Source organism: Bufo gargarizans, chromosome 2, assembly GCF_014858855.1.
Source record: "Bufo gargarizans isolate SCDJY-AF-19 chromosome 2, ASM1485885v1, whole genome shotgun sequence".
In the NCBI taxonomy this organism is placed as follows: domain Eukaryota; kingdom Metazoa; phylum Chordata; class Amphibia; order Anura; family Bufonidae; genus Bufo; species Bufo gargarizans.
Window position 1 is genome coordinate 520,707,212 of NC_058081.1, and position 17,434 is coordinate 520,724,645.

The 17,434-nt window shown below is 46.0% G+C and overlaps 1 protein-coding gene across 1 annotated transcript in view; it reads right to left on the bottom strand.

The window, feature by feature from the left end:
* CCDC77 (coiled-coil domain containing 77) overlaps positions 1-5,105 on the bottom strand; it is a 44,066-nt gene extending 38,961 nt beyond the window's left edge. Inside the window, exon 1 of the mRNA XM_044281391.1 lies at positions 4,815-5,105. Within this exon, the coding sequence (XP_044137326.1) occupies positions 4,815-5,044 (230 nt within the window). The 5' untranslated portion in view covers positions 5,045-5,105. The remainder of the gene's footprint in view (positions 1-4,814) is intronic.
* Positions 5,106-17,434: the final 12,329 nt, after the last annotated feature.

The window sequence follows — 17,434 nt, forward strand, 5'->3', positions numbered from 1 at the left end:
ATCACATTTGCCGATTATCGCGATTCGATTATTTTTTTGATTTATCGTGCAGCCCTAGTGCATACGTGTGTCCATTGCTCCTTTCACTTCTATATAACCGCTGCACACCACCGCTCCATTCTCATAGGGCAGTTTAGCGGCCTTTGCAGACCACTGGCACAATATCTTTAATGATCGCCTATCCTCATGATAGGCCATCAATGTCAGATTTGCTGGGAGTCTGACATCCTCATGAATCAAATGTTATTGGCAGACACAATGTAGCTTTCTACACCGGCGTACTGTAGCCCAGGATCCATTCACTTGAAGGAAAGCCCAGCTGCAGTACCTGGAACGGCCACTACATGGTAGATGGAACTTTGCACTTCAGGCTCCATCCACTGTATAGTTTCTGAAGCCGGCATTAATCAGCTGATTGGTAGGGGTGGCAGACCTGATGTCCACAGGTCCTGGAAAATCCCTTTTAATCCCCCCACACCCATAAAAAAATAAGCAATCTGAGAACTTTAAAGGGCTTCTGTCACCCCCCAAAAGTCATTTTTTTTTTTTTTTTTTTTAGGCTAATTAAAATCCTTATACTGCGATTTTTCAATATATAGGGCTCTTACCCTTTTCTGTTTGCTAGTTTCTTTAAAAACGGCAATTTTATAATATGTAAATTACCTCTCTACCAGCAAGTAGGCCCTCAGTGCGCCTGCACCGATGACGTCACCTTTAAACGCGAAAGAGAAGACGTCATCGGTGCAGGCGCACTGTGGAAGTGCTGAGGGAGCGATCGTCCTTCTCTCAGAGCGCCTGCGCCGAATGAGGTGCAGGGGCGGGATTTGAATTGCAGACAGGGCCAGTCGGAGGAGGAGAGCGCTCCCTGGCCCTGTGAATCAGCAAGAGGAGGGGGCGTTTTTTTTAAAGGAGGATGCGGCGGCCAGTGTTCCCTCTAAGCCTTGGCAGCTGCTGAGCGGGGTCGGCTCAGAGCTGGGCACAGCGCCATCAAAGGTGGGCGATAGGAAAACCTAAGATAATTGTCACTTCAAAGAGCATACAAACCTTAGCGCCATCCCGTACAATATACAGTATAATCCCTGCACCATCCCGTACAATATACAGTATAATCCCTGCACCATCCCGTACAATATACAGTATAACCCCTGCACCATCCCGTACAATATACAGTATAACCCCCTGCACCATCCCGTACAATATACAGTATAACCCCTGCACCATCCCGTACAATATACAGTATAACCCCCTGCACCATCCCGTACAATATACAGTATAACCCCTGCACCATCCCGTACAATATACAGTATAGTCCTCTCTGTGATCACTGGACATTGGTCTCCGTATAAAAACCATACAGGGAAAAAAAATCTTTGATCCAGAGAACTTACATAGAAAAACTAATAACCAAGAGGCTAAACAAAACCCAGTTTCTGACCCTTATGTTAAAACATAATTTTCATTTTATTGCTCTAAGGCCTCGTTCACACTTCAGTGTTTGGTCAGTGATTTCCATCAGTGATTTGTGAGCCAAAACCAGGTGCAGCTCTAAACATAGAACAGGAGCAGATTTTTCCCTTCTACCTCATGTCTATGGAGGCTCCACTTCTGGTTTTGGCTCACAAATCACTGATGGAAATCACTGACCAAACACTGAACTGTGAACTAGGCCTAATACCTAAACACCTAAAGGAAAAAAATAATTTAAAAAAGCTGCTGTTTCTCTAGATGACCTTATGTTGAGACACAACTTGAGAGTAGTGGTAATAGAGTCTCAAGGGTCTATAAAAGCATCTACACTATTTTTACAAATCATTGAGACTCTATTAACACTACTATCAACATAAGGTCATCTAGAGCAGCGTTTCCCAACCAGTGTGCCTCCAGCTGTTGCAAAACTACAACTCCCAGCATGCCCGCACAGCCAAAGGCTGTCCAGGCATGCTGGGAGTTGTAGTTTTGCAACAGCTGGAGGCACACTGGTTGGGAAACACTGATCTAGAGAAACAGCAGCTTTTATTTTTTTCCTTTCTCTTTAGGTGTTAAAATAGAACTTTAATTAGATTGCTGTAACACCTAAACACCTAAAGGGGGAAAAAAGAAAGACTGTGCTGGGCTGGCGGCGCTGCTGTTGCTGTGGGCTGTGGCAGGGCCGGGGTGAAAAGGGGAGAAAAATACGTTATAAAAAAGTCTGATAAATACCAGTGTGAATGAAGGACTGTTAAAAGGGGTTAATAACTACTGAAGGCCCTTCACAGTAGTTATTAACCACTTCAGCAGTCCCCCATTCACAGTAGTTATTAACCACTTCAGCAGTCCCCCATTCACAGTATTTATTAACCACTTCAGCAGTCCCCCATTCACAGTATTTATTAACCACTTCAGCAGTCCCCCCTTCACTGAAGAGGGGACTAGTGAAAGGGGTTAATAAATACTTTGAATGGGGGACTGCTGAAGTGGTTAATAAATACTGTGAATGGGGGACTGCTGAAGTGGTTAATAACTACTGTGAAGGGCCTTCTGTAGTTATTAACCCCTTTTAACAGTCCTTCATTCACACTGGTATTTATCAGACTTTTTATAACGTATTTTTCTCCCCTTTTCACGCTGGCCCGGCTACAGCCCACAGCAACAGCAGCGCCGCCAGCCCAGCACAGTCTATCAATTTCTTTCAGACCAGACACGGCCACTACCTCAGCAAACTCTGTGCCCGCGCTCCTCAGAGTTCCCTTCCTTCTCCCACGAATCCTGCAGCGCCAATAAGTGCGCGAACAGCGGTGTGTGTGTGACGTCTGACGTTATGTAGGCGGCGCCCCGCTGTGCTGAGCCGCATAAGACTACGAGGAGGACGTCGGCGCCGTCACGCACAAGTCTGACGAGTGACGACAAGAGCTGGCATTTTGCCAGCAGTGTTAGCGAACTAGGCATGAGCGAGTGAGCGGGCATTATAAAATTGTGAGCGGGGCCACAATAATTGCTGCGCGGCCGCCCACCCGCGCAGCTTAGAGGGAACACTGGCGGCGGCTACCAGCAAGTAGACGCCCTACTTGCTGGTAGAGAGGTAATTTACATATTATAAAAGTGCCGTTTTTAAAGAAACTAGCCAACAAAAAAGGGTAAGAGCACTATATATTGAAAAATCGAAGTATAAGGATTTTAATTAACCTAAAAAAAAAATATGACTTTTGGGGGGTGACAGAAGTCCTTTAATACTTTCATGAAAGGACGAAATCCCTGTGCACTACCTCCCTCCTTTTCCACTGTGGATCTGACATGGATTTTACCCAATACATTGCAAAGGGTGAAATCCGCAAAAACAATTGACATCCTGCAGATTCAAAATCTGTGCTGTGCGTCTGTCAATGTTCCCTGGGATTTTCCTTCTTAGGCTAGACACACACGAGAGATGAACATGTCCTATTATTGTCCGCATTACGGCCAGGGATAGGACTGTTCTATTAGGGGCCAGCTGTTCTGTTCCGCAAAATACGGAATGCACATGGACGTCATTCGCACTTTTTGTGGACCACAAAATACATACGGTCGTGTACACAAGAACTAAATTCAGTTTTTTTACGCGGACCCACTGAAGTGAATAAATCCGCACATGGGCCTCAAAAAGACACGGAAATGGGGGGAAAAAATAAAATAAAAAATCAGTTGGTGTGATTGAGCCCTTATACTGATTAAAGCCGTGTGTCGGCCGGGTCCACATTACATCCTGCAAATAGTGGACCCGGAATATACGGGCACCGGCCGTGTGCGCACCATATCACGGAGGTCTGCAGTCCAGAAGATATGGAGTGGAGGCACGGAGCAGAACTCCATGGAAGCACTACGGAACGCATCAGTGGTATTTCGGTCCTTCCCCCCCCCCCCGCGAAAAAAATAGAACACGCTCTATTTTTTGCGGTGCGGACAGATCGCGGACCCATTCAAATTGAATGGTTGTGCATCTATCAGCACAGGTCACACGGATGGTGCCCGTGCATTGAAGACTGCAATTTGTGGTCCGCAATGAATGGCACAAGCGGAACACATTCGTGTGCATGAGCCGTTATAAGGCCCCTTTCAGATGAGCGAGTTCCACGCATCGGACTAGGCTGCAGCTCCTGTCATGATGTGGGTCGCATAGCATTATATTGATTTATGATGCTATGTAACCCTTACAGTTCAGGAATGTATCGGATAATACTGACACATTGAACTTGTTTATCAGGGTCTCGCCTTAGCGTGTGCGGATGACATTTTTTTTTTTAATATCACATTCACTTTGCAGCTACTGTAATAATTGTGGATTTTCCGCACACAAATCCAGACAGGAAATCTGCCACATACATGTGAAAATGTCCGACCTGGAACATTTCCCATGGATCCAGCTTCCTGTTATACAGAACGGGGGGCACAGGACTCGTGAACTCAGCCCCCGGACCCTCCCCACAGATCTGACATGTCACCTGTCCTATGAATACAGAATAAATGTTCCAGATCGGAGGGGCCCTTTAATAAACCGCAGCCACCAATCCCAGCAGATATCTACCTATATTTTGCCATACCTTTGGCGGTGGAGTATTTTTTTTCCACACCACATGAATGGAATGAGGTTATTTTTTTTCAGGGGGTGAAATGACATTAAGAAGAAGGGGGTTCAGAAGAAACATTATACCATTTACCCTATCATTACTATGTAAAAGGTCCCCATAGCAACCTGTCAAGTCTTGAACTACATATTGCACAGGCAGCAACAGTCAGCTGGGTTTATAGGCCCTCTCCAATAGGTTAACAAGCTGCAGACCATTACTGCATAGTATACGCACCGGACTGGATCAGAACCGCAGCTCCCTGCACACTCCGCGGGTCCACAGCCGCCTCTGTCACACTGTACAACTGAAAACCAAACAAGCCGCTGTGCCAGCAACAGCCAATAGCAGAGCCGGTTCGTCCGGAGCCAATCTGAAGCAGTTTCATTGCTTACAAGCGCCCGGTGGTCGATGGGAAATGTAGTTCGGGTGTTAGGGACGGCGAACTGTACATGGCAGCTGCGCATTTATACATCATAACATAAAACAGTGGAAGGTAGCGAAAAAAAGAGCGCAGTTTAAACGGGAGTGAACCTATCCTATTTGGGTTGTGACTAAATCCCATGACTGGGAGGGACCTGGTCCTCCCCAGTCATGGGATTTAGCCGGCTCTGCAGCAGCTGTCTATGTCCCATGACTGGTAAGGACCTTTTGGCCCCCTAGTGGTGAGGTCCTCCCCAGTCATGGGATTAAGCCGGCTCTGCAGCAGCTGTCTATTTCCCATGACTGGTAAGGACCTTTTGGTCCCCTAGTGGTGAGGTCCTCCCCAGTCATGGGATTTAGCCGGCTCTGCAGCAGCTGTCTATGTCCCATGACTGGTAAGGACCTTTTGGCCCCCTAGTGGTGAGGTCCTCCCCAGTCATGGGATTTAGCCGGCTCTGCAGCAGCTGTCTATTTCCCATGACTGGTAAGGACCTTTTGGCCCCCTAGTGGTGAGGTCCTCCCCAGTCATGGGATTTAGCCGGCTCTGCAGCAGCTGTCTATGTCCCATGACTGGTAAGGACCTTTTGGCCCCCTAGTGGTGAGGTCCTCCCCAGTCATGGGATTTAGCCGGCTCTGCAGCAGCTGTCTATTTCCCATGACTGGTAAGGACCTTTTGGCCCCCTAGTGGTGAGGTCCTCCCCAGTCATGGGATTTAGCCGGCTCTGCAGCAGCTGTCTATGTCCCATGACTGGTAAGGACCTTTTGGCCCCCTAGTGGTGAGGTCCTCCCCAGTCATGGGATTTAGCCGGCTCTGCAGCAACTGTCTATTTCCCATGACTGGTAAGGACCTTTTGGCCCCCTAATGGTGAGGTCCTCCCCAGTCATGGGATTTAGCCGACTCTGCAGCAGCTGTCTATGTCCCATGACTGGTAAGGACCTTTTGGCCCCCTAGTGGTGAGGTCCTCCCCAGTCATGGGATTTAGCCGTCTCTGCAGCAGCTATCTATTTCCCATAACTGGTAAGGACCTTTTTGCCCCCTGGTGGTGAGGTCCTGCATAGATACAGTATTTAGCCATGTCACAGTGAATTGGCTATTTCCCATGACTCAGAAGGACCTGGTCCTCACTAATGGCCAGCTCTATAGCAGCCGTCTATTTCCTATAATCTTCAGGGACCATTTATTCTCCTATTGTCCTGGACCTGATCTATCATAGTATTTAGCTTCACAGTGAATTAGCTAAATCCCATTCTCTCCACAAGAACCATTCTGGATAAGCTTCGGTGACATTATTATTTGTATTTTTTTTCACTTTGTAGCATTGACTAAAGTAACACAGGTGAACGGTGGATAATAAAGTCTTTATAGTTATTTCCTATTTCCCAGACTCCAGGAGGACCTTTTCTATCTATTACATACTGAGAAGGTGTCATGTAGGAGAGGTCCCTCTGAGTCATGGGATTTAGCCAGCTCCTATAGAAATTACAATTTCCCAGACTCCAGAAGGACCTTTTCTATCTATTACATACTGAGAAGGTGACATGTAGGAGAGGTCCCTCGGAGTCATGGGATTTAGCCAGCTCCTATAGAAATGACTATTTCCCAGACTCCAGGAGGACCTTTTCTATCTATTACATACTGAGAAGGTGTCATGTAGGAGAGGTCCCTCTGAGTGATGGGATTTAGCCAGTAGTGTTGAGCGCGAATATTCGAATTGCGAATATTTTTCTCGAATATCGCGATTTCGAGATTTCGCGAATATTTAGAATATAGTGCTATATATTCGCGAAATCGAATATTCTTTTTTTTTTTTTTTTTTTTTTTTATGCTCCATTCAGTGCCCGTTGCCGTGCTCATGGAGCGTCCCCATCACCATGGGGACGCTCCATATACTAGAATGTACTGTCGGATTAGAGAATTACGTTGAAATCACCATGCGATTATTTCGTGTAATATTAATCGCATCGCAATTTCAGCTTCGCACTGCTATATTCCATATATGTGTATTTTACAAAATTTCGTACTATTGCTCTAACTTCGTCTTTTAGAATATTACGAATATTCTAAAAGACGAAGTTAGAGCAATATTACGAAATTTCGTAAAATACACATATATATTGTAATTTTGCTAATATAGTGCTATAATCATTTTTTTTTCTTTCATTTTTTTTCCCTCTTCTGAACTTAAGCTTTGTAAAATATGTACACTGTTAAAAAAAAGTTAATATAGCAGTATATTAGCTAAATTACAATATATATGTGTATTTTACGAAATTTCGTAATATTGCTCTAACTTCGTCTTTTAGAATATTCGTAATATTCTAAAAGACGAAGTTAGAGCAATAGTAGGAAATTTCGTAAAATACACATATATGGAATTTAGCAGTTCGAAGCTGAAATTGCGATGCGATTAATATAGCACGAAATAATCGCATGGTGATTTCTACTTATTACTGCTATAGTCCATCAGTTGAAATCGCCATGCGATGAATATAACTCGAAGTATAGTACTGCTATATTCCATATTCGCCGAATATGGACTATAGCAGTACTAAGTAGAAATCACCATGCGATTATTTCGTGTTATATTAATCGCATCGCAATTTCAGCTTCGAACTGCTATATTCCATATATGTGTATTTTACGAAATTTCCTACTATTGCTCTAACTTCGTCTTTTAGAATATTACGAATATTCTAAAAGACGAAGTTAGAGCAATATTACGAAATTTCGTAAAATACACATATATATTGTAATTTAGCTAATTGACCCGCCTGCACCTATGCTACCTTGGCCTGTAGTCAGTCACTGCTCCTGACCCGCCTGCACTTATGCTACCTTGGCCTGTAGTCAGTCACTGCTCCTGACCCGCCTGCACCTATGCTACCTTGGCCTGTAGTCAGTCACTGCTCCTGACCCGCCTGCACCTATGCTACCTTGGCCTGTAGTCAGTCACTGCTCCTGACCCGCCTGCACCTTTGCTACCTTGGCCTGTAGTCAGTCCCAGCTCCTGCCCGACCCTTTGAGACGTGTTTTATAGACTCTATTCTGCCTGCTCAGCCGTCACCTCCTCCATGTTAGGTGATACAACCCGCAGTATGTTAGTTTAGGCAGTTCATTACAATTTACCTAGTTGTCATCAGGGCTGTGGAGTCGGAGTCGAGGAGTCGGAGTCGGAGTCAATTTTGGGTACCTGGAGTCGGAGTCGGAGTCGGCAAAAAATGAACCGACTCCGACTCCGACTCCTACTAAATTTAAATTGGAATAAAAAAATAAAAAAGCAAGTTTAAATGTCCGAATTCATAAACAGTTATAATTAATGACTTCTCTACTGTAAGAATAAAGGCCAATGCATGCAGTGCCTCACGTAACCGCAAAACAAACGCGTTCAGTGATGTGAAGAAGCATGCTTTTCATATGCTTCACTATATGGTACGCAATGCACAATTAGGAGTGGCAATACATATACTTTGCATTGTGTTGTGTTCTGATGTTACAGGGAACACAATGCCCATGGTTAACATAGCCTCTCACTGATAAGGGATTAAGTAAATATGTGTTTTGCAGGACTAGAGACACTTGTATAAGTGAAGGGAATGGAGGGTCAATAGTTCAAGACTGAAGCTGTAAACCATGGATGTCAAACTCATGGCCCTCCAGATGTTGCAAAACTACAACTCCTATCATTCCCTGATAGCTGTAGTTTGCCCAGGCATGATGGGAGTTGTAGTTTTGCAACAGCTGGAGGGCCACGAGTTTGACATCCCTGCTGTAAACCATTGGAAAAACTGCTGTCATTCAGCTAAGCCTATAAAACGTGTAAACTCAGAATGTTATCTTAAACTTTAAACATGACTATGGGATTCTTCTAGGGAAATCATGTTTTAAAATAAATGTCCCTTCTTGGATCCTCCCACTGCCCTGTCTTCAGCAGAAGATCAGCACACAAAGGAGAAGGCAGCAGCTTCTGCCCAACTACCTCTCTGTGCTAGAAGAGCTTAGAAGAACTTCTTTCTTTCCTTCAAGGAATGTATAAAATACATTTGCATATTAAATACAGAGGAGTCGGAGTCGGGGAGTCGGAGTCGGAGTCGGAAGTACAAAAAACTGAGGAGTCGGAGTCGGAGTCGGAGCATTTATCTACCGACTCCACAGCCCTGGTTGTCATACTAAATTTCCATTGAATACCATTGATGCCACATATGGCCATGCTCTTACCAGTCCCACGTGTAAGTGCTGCCCTCATTACTCACAATTTGCACTGACACGTGGGATGTGAACATGTTGCAGAAGTGCTGCAGATTTTCACATGCTAACAGACTTGCTTAGGGAACAGCAATAATCTGCTGCTTTTCTGAAACGTGTGTTCGCAGCCGTAGACTATCCTCTCCTATAACGACACACAGTCCTCTGCCATCATCACTGGAACTGGAGGTCATTATGCACTGGTTAGTTTCTTTAAGCACAACCACAATATGATGGCATGCAAAAGTGTGCCAGCATATAGTTACTGTCAGAGGTCGCACTACATTTATTCTAGAAGAGTAGAAATACTCCTCTGACCATTTTTGAGGAGTATTTTTTACCTAAGGAGTACTAAATTTGCAGTAATTCGAATACATAATATATCGGCCTACACTCGCTCACATCTGCGTTTGGAGCCTCTGTTGCAGATTCTGTCTAAAGACTAAGGATTGACCGATTTTTTAGGGCCGATACTGACAATTTGTGAACTTTCAGGCCAATAGCCAATAATTCATACCGATATTCTGTGAATTTTCATTTTTGAGAAAAAAAATTCCTACACAAATCTGCTGAAAATGAATGTTTATTGTTAATTAACGTGAATTTAATTTTTTTCATTCATACTTAATATTTTGGTGTTTTTTTTACTAACTATTAGCCCCCTTAGGGACTATAACCATTGTCCTATTCACCCTGATAGAGCTCTACAGGATAGGAGCTCACACTGTCCCTGTGCACAGCAGCATGGAGCTTACCATGGCAGCCAGGGCTTCAATAGCGTCCTGGCTGCCATGGTAACCGATCGGAGACCCAGACTTACACTGCTGGGGCTCCGATCGGAGGAGGAGGGGACCCTGTGGCCACGACCACCTATGATTAATACCGGGGGGCTTGGGTGGGGGGGGGGCGCACTGCGCCACCAATGAAGATAAATCTCTCATTTATTCATATACAGGAGGCGGGAGCTGCAGGATCACATAGCCGGCTCCCGACCTCTATGAGCTGTAGCTGCGATCCGCGGCACCTGAGGTATTAACTACTGCGGATCGCAGCTACCGCTCATAGAGGTCGGGAGCCGGCTATGTGATCCTGCAGCTCCCGCCTCCTGTATATGAATAAATGAGAGATTAAGCTTCATTGGCGGCGGCAGCAGCACAGGGGGGAGGGAGACAATGCTTCCTTCTCCCCCTGTGCTGCTGAGGGAACACGGAGAGCAGCGCGATCTGTGTTCCCCATACGTTATCGGAATATCGGCAAAATAGATGCCGATATAACAGTCAAAATCCTGAATATCGGTAAAACCGATAATCGGTCAATTCCTACTAAAGACTAGACAAAAAAGCCTTGTATGCAGCCCTTTTTTGGTCTGGTAAAAAGACAGGCTCGTGGAAGGAATCTGAACGGATCCATCATAGTAAGCGGGGTCTGTTCAGCTTCTTCCCTGTCAGTTAGCCCTGGTTCACATAAAACTTTCACCATATATTTAGCGTACACACAAAAACTGTATATACATTAACAGACGCCTCACACAGACTCCATACTGTGGCATTTGTCACCATTTTTTTTTTGTAAAAAAATTCAATAAGTTAGCCTACATGTTTTTTGTTGGACTTTGCAGGATGGAAAAAACTATACTACACTTTCCCATCCTGCAGAGTCCTGATCATATGACAAAAACCCTTACATGCCCGATCCAGCGCTTCCGTTATTTTCGTTGTTCTGCTCCATTAGATGAGCCGTGATGTGAACGGGGCCTAAGAGCTGGGGATTTATGCAGGGGACTAGAGCTGGGGATTTATGCAGGGGACTAGAGCTGGGGATTTATGCAGGGGACTAGAGCTGGGGATTTATGCAGGGGACTAGAGCCGGGGATTTATGCAGGGGACTAGAGCCGGGGATTTATGCAGGGGACTAGAGCCGTGATGTGAACGGGGCCTAAGAGCTGGGGATTTATGCAGGGGACTAGAGCTGAGCGAATTTCATATTTTGAAATTTGTTTGGTGGTAAAAGCAGAATTGTCTCATGGATTCTGTTACCACGGACCATAACGCAATTCTATGACGCAATTGTTTTAGAGGCATTCCGTTATTCATTCTGTAAGAATAGAAGTCTATGGGCTGCATAACGGATCCGTCCAGTCTCAGTTATGCAGGAGAGGACTCCCCTGCATAACGGAACGGATCCGTTATGCAGCCCATAGACTTCTATTATGACGGAATGTCTCTAGAGACATTCAGTCATAGAATTGCGTTATGGTCCGTGGTAACAGAATCCATAAGGCAATTCTGCTTTTACCACCAAACGAAGCGCAAATTAATTTCATAACATGAAATTCGCTCACCCCTACACGGATCATTACTGGTCTAAAAAACATCAAGCTATTATAGCAAAGTTATAAAGTCCAGTCCAATATGGCGGATCTTCCCTGTACTTTACCACTCGGCTATAATAGCCCGTCTGCATTTACTACATACATGCGCGTGATGTATGTAGTACAGCGTGTGATGTATGTAGTACAGCGTGTGATGTATGTAGTACAGCGTGTGATGTATGTAGTACAGCGTGTGATGCATGTAGTACAGCGTGTGATGCATGTAGTACAGCGTGTGATGTGTATGTGATGATCACACACTGCACTACATACATCACACACATCGTTACGTTACACACTGCTGTCACCTTGTTCTGTGTCCTTCACGTCCGGGCCCAGTCTTTAGCTCCACCGCCACCAGGGTCCTTGTGCAGCGCGCCCGGCACTCCATAGTCAGACATCCCCCGGGAGCCAGCCCCTCCTCCTTCCAGCGCCCGCCGGCTTCCCCTGATGCAGGACCTGTATCGCTCCTGCGCCTGCCCATACTAACCAATAGCAAAGCTTTTTGCTGTCTTGAGCTTTGCTATTGGTTACTGCAGGCAGTATCGCTGCGCTGTCTGTGCCGTTCATAGCGCCCCACGCTGATGAAAAGCAGGGAAAAGTCTAAGGTGTATTGGTACGTCAGACTTTTTCCAGGTAGTAAAATGGCCTGAACAAGCGACGCTTGTACAGGTGTTATTGCGACCTCTGGTTATTGTAAACTAAATCTAAAAGTCCCTATGTGCTATTTTTTTTTAAATAAATTAACTTTTTTTTTAATCAATAAAAATACACCATTTTTTTTTTAAATAAATAATTTAATTACATAAAATATATCTAACATGTAATAACATTTGGTAACCCTCTGCGCAGACAGGCTCTTCATCCGTCCCTCCCGTCACGGTGACATCCGCTTTAGAGCACGGCTGTTGCCTGTTTAAAATAAAACAAGTGGTTTTGAGTAAAAGATCCGAGGCCATCAGGTCGCCCCTCGTCACCAGAGTCCATTACCAGAAACTGCATTCTGCCCGCTCTCAGACTGAAGACCATCACTGTGGACCAGGGACAAGTATATAAGGAGCGGTCAGAAAAGTGCACTGACACCATCAGATTATGTCACCAATTTCTGTCCAATTAGACCAATAATTCCTGTGTAACATAAGATGTGTGATAACGGCCATTTGAACAATAATTGGTTATAAAATCCGTCAGATAATCTGTTGGTGTCAATGTACTCTCAGGGCTGAATTAAAAGGAGGGATTATCGGGCAACAAGTGTTTATATGAATGCTGGTCACCGCTAATCGGGCCGTGTCAGAGGCCCTTCAATCAATTGACGAACAGTTGCTGGTTGTGCATGTGCTGTAGGCACTGACCGTGCGCTGTAACATCTGGACCCTGCAGACTTCTCTATAGTGTCGGCAGTGGGTTGTACCGTGTAACCAGGACGGCACGCTGCCAACAGTATAGAGAAGTATGCAGGGGGCAGGATCGCTCAGTAGATAGTGATCGTTTGCATCCACCTGTGTAAAAGGCCAATGCAAACGAGCACTGATCAAAGGGCAGAATCGTTGGTCAGTATTTAAAGGGGTTCTGTACTTTGTTTAAACTGATGATCTATCCTCTGGAGGTCAAATATTGGGGGGGGGGGGGGGGTCCTAGAAGTCTTACAGTGGTCTGATATGGGTCTCTTGAGGTCTGGTATGGGGGGGGGGGGGGCTAATCAGAGTGTGGTCTGAGGTCTGGCGGTCTAATGGGGTCTAGTCTGAAATCTGATATGGCGGTCTGTAGGTCTAATGGGGGCCCAGAGGTGTAATGAGGTTGATATGGAGGTCTAATGGGGGTTGTCTGATATAAGGGGGTCTTGAGATTGGGTCTGAGAGGTATGGTCTGAGGTCTAATACATGGAGGGTTTTCTGACATGCAGGCCTAAAGGGGGTCTCAGCTGAGGTCTGATATATGGGGGGAGGGGGGGGTCTGAACTTAACCACTTCAGCCCCGCTAGCTAAAACCCCCTTAATGACCAGGCCACTTTTTACACTTCGGCACTACACTACTTTCACCGTTTATCGCTCGGTCATGCAACTTACCACCCAAATGAATTTTACCTCCTTTTCGTCTCACTAATGGAGCTTTCATTTGGTGGTATTTCATTGCTGCTGACATTTTTACTTTTTTGTTATTAATCGAAATTTAACGATTTTTTTGCAAAAAAATGACATTTTTCACTTTCAGCTGTAAAATTTTGCAAAAAAACGACATCCATATATAAATTTTTCGCTAAATTTATTGTTCTACATGTCTTTGATAAAAAAAAAAATGTTTGGGCAAAAAAAAAAAATGGTTTGGGTAAAAGTTATAGCGTTTACAAACTATGGTACAAAAATGTGAATTTCCGCTTTTTGAAGCAGCTCTGACTTTCTGAGCACCTGTCATGTTTCCTGAGGTTCTACAATGCCCAGACAATAGAAAACCCCCACAAATGACCCCATTTCGGAAAGTAGACACCCTAAGGTATTCGCTGATGGGCATAGTGAGTTCATAGAACTTTTTATTTTTTGTCACAAGTTAGCGGAAAATGATGATTTCTTTTTTTCTTTTTTTTTCTTACAAAGTCTCATATTCCACTAACTTGCGACAAAAAATAAAAAATTCTAGGAACTCGCCATGCCCCTCACGGAATACCTTGGGGTGTCTTCTTTCCAAAATGGGGTCACTTGTGGGGTAGTTATACTGCCCTGGCAATTTAGGGGCCCAAATGTGTAAGAAGTACCTTGCAATCAAAATGTGTAAAAAATGGCCTGCGAAATCCGAAAGGTGCACTTTGGAATGTGGGCCCCTTTGCCCACCTAGGCTGCAAAAAAGTGTCACACATCTGGTATCGCCGTACTCAGGAGAAGTTGGGGAATGTGTTTTGGGGTGTCATTTTACATATACCCATGCTGGGTGAGAGAAATATCTTGGTCAAATGCCAACTTTGTATAAAAAAAATGGGAAAAGTTGTCTTTTGCCAAGATATTTCTCTCACCCAGCATGGGTATATGTAAAATGACACCCCAAAACACACTCCCCAGCTTCTCCTGAGTATGGCGATACCACATGTGTGACACTTTTTTGCAGCCTAGATGCGCAAAGCGGCCCAAATTCCTTTTAGGAGGGCATTTTTAGACATTTGGATCCCAGACTTCTTCTCACACTTTCGGGCCCCTAAAAAGCCAGGGCAGTATAAATACCCCACATGTGAGACCCCACTTTGTAAAGAAGACACCCCAAGGTATTCAATGAGGGGCCTGGCGAGTTCATAGAATTTTTTTTTTTTTTGCATAAGTTAGCGGAAATAGATTTTTTTTTTTTGATTTTTTCTCACAAAGTCTCACTTTCTGCTAACTTAGGACAAAAATTTCAATCTTTCATGGACTCAATATGCCCCTCACGGAATACCTTGGGGTGTCTTCTTTCCGAAATGGGGTCACATGTGGGGTATTTATACTGCCCTGGCTTTTTAGGGGCCCTAAAGCGTGAGAAGAAGTCTGGAATATAAATGTCTAAAAATTTATACGCATTTGGATTCCGTGAGGGGTATGGTGAGTTCATGTGAGATTTTATTTTTTGACACAAGTTAGTGGAATATTGTTTGAAAAAACAAACAAAAAAATATATATATATTTCTGCTAACTTGGGCCAAAAAAATGTCTGAATGAAGCCTTACAGGGGGGGGGGGAGGGCAGGGGTGATCAATGACAGGGGGGTGATCAGGGAGTCTATATGGGGTGATCAGTGGTTTATAAAGGGTTAATAAGTGACCGGGGGGGGGGGTGGGGGGTGTAGTGTAGTGGTGTTTGGTGCTACTTTACTGAGCTGCCTGTGTCCTCTGGTGGTCGATCCAAACAAAAGGGACACCAGAGGACCAGGTAGCAGGTATATTAGACGCTGTTATCAAAACAGCGTCTAATATACCTGTTAGGGGTTAAAAAAATCACATCTCCAGCCTGCCAGCGAACGATCGCCGCTGGCAGGCTGGAGATCCACTCTCTTACCTTCCGTTCCTGTGAGCGCGCGCGCGTTCACAGGAAATCTCGGCTCTCGCGGGAGGACGCGTATATGCGTCCACCCAGAAGAGCAGGGCCGCCGGCAGGAAGCAATCCTGCGTACGGCGGTCCTGGAGTGGTTAAAGTTAAGGGGGTATTTTTTGTACTTGCGCACTCTGTGTGGTACCAGTATTTTCAGGGGAACTGTTTCTGCAGTATAGTATTGGGGAGCACAGCAGAAAATATTAGAGGTGGCAGGACGGGGTGTTGAGAAGGTGGGAGGAGGATGGAAAAGTAGGAAACTAAGATGTCTGACAAACTCTGCAGAGAGAAGTCACCATGGTGGTCTAGGGTTGGGCAATATCAAAAATTCACACGATAACGACATTAAAGGGGTTTTCCCATCACAGACAATGGGAGCTAGGGTATGCCCCCATTGTCTGATAGGTGCGGGTCCCACCTCTGGAGAACGAAGAGGGGAGCGCTGTGGATTTCCAGGGGTCCGTCCACCACCAAGCGCTGCTCAGCGCAGATGTGAATTGAACGCATGAACGGCCAATGCTCCATTTCATTTGTATGGGGCCGTTGAAAATAGCCAAGCCAACTCTCAGCTATTCTCAATGAATGGAAGGCGCCGTTCTCGATATAGGTGCAGGTCCCAGCGGTGGAACCCGCACCTATTAGATAATGTGGGCATAGCCTAGCGATATGCACCCATTATCTGAGATGGGAAAACCCCTTAAAGAAATTCATTGCAATAAATACCCATTTAGAATTAAAAAAAAATTACATTTGGGGCCACAAGATGTTCCACTGTATGGGGGCGGCCACAAGGAGCCGTTCTACTGTATGGGGGCGGCCACAAGGAGCCGTTCTACTGTATGGGGGCGGCCATAAGGAGCCGTTCTACTGTATGGGGGCGGCCGCAAGGAGCCGTTCTACTGTATGGGGGCGGCCGCAAGGAGCCGTTCTACTGTATGGGGGCGGCCGCAAGGAGCCGTTCTACTGTATGGGGGCGGCCGCAAGGAGCCGTTCTACTGTATGGGGGCGGCCACAAGGAGCCGTTCTACTGTATGGGGGCGGCCGCAAGGAGCCGTTCTACTGTATGGGGGCGGCCGCAAGGAGCCGTTCTACTGTATGGGGGCGGCCGCAAGGAGCCGTTCTACTGTATAGGGGTGGCCACAAGACTCCCCCCCCCTTCCAGCGAGTGGGAAGGGGTGGCACCATTTCATTTTTTTGCCCCCCCCACCACACACACTTCACATGTTCACCCCCCCCCACACACACAGAGCATGTTCACCCCCCCCACACAGAGCATGTTCACCTCCCCCCCACACACGCAGAGCATGTTCACCCCCCCCCCCACACACACAGAGCATGTTCACCCCCCCCACACACGCAGAGCATGTTCACCCCCCCCACACAGAGCATGTTCACCCCCCCCACACACGCAGAGCATGTTCACCCCCCCCACACACGCAGAGCATGTTCACCCCCCCCACACACGCAGAGCATGTTCACCCCCCCCCCACACAAGCAGAGCATGTTCACCCACACACGCAGAGCATGTTCACCCCCCACACACACGCAGAGCATGTTCACCCCCCCCCCACACACGCAGAGCATGTTCACCCCCCCACACACGCAGAGCATGTTCACCCTCCGCCACATTTTTCCATGTTCACCCTCCGCCATGTTCACCCTCGTTCCCGCCGTGTTCACCCTCTTTCCCGCCGTGTTCACCCTCTTTCCCGCCGTGTTCACCCTCTTTCCCGCCGTGTTCACCCTCCGCCATGTTCACCCTCCGCCATGT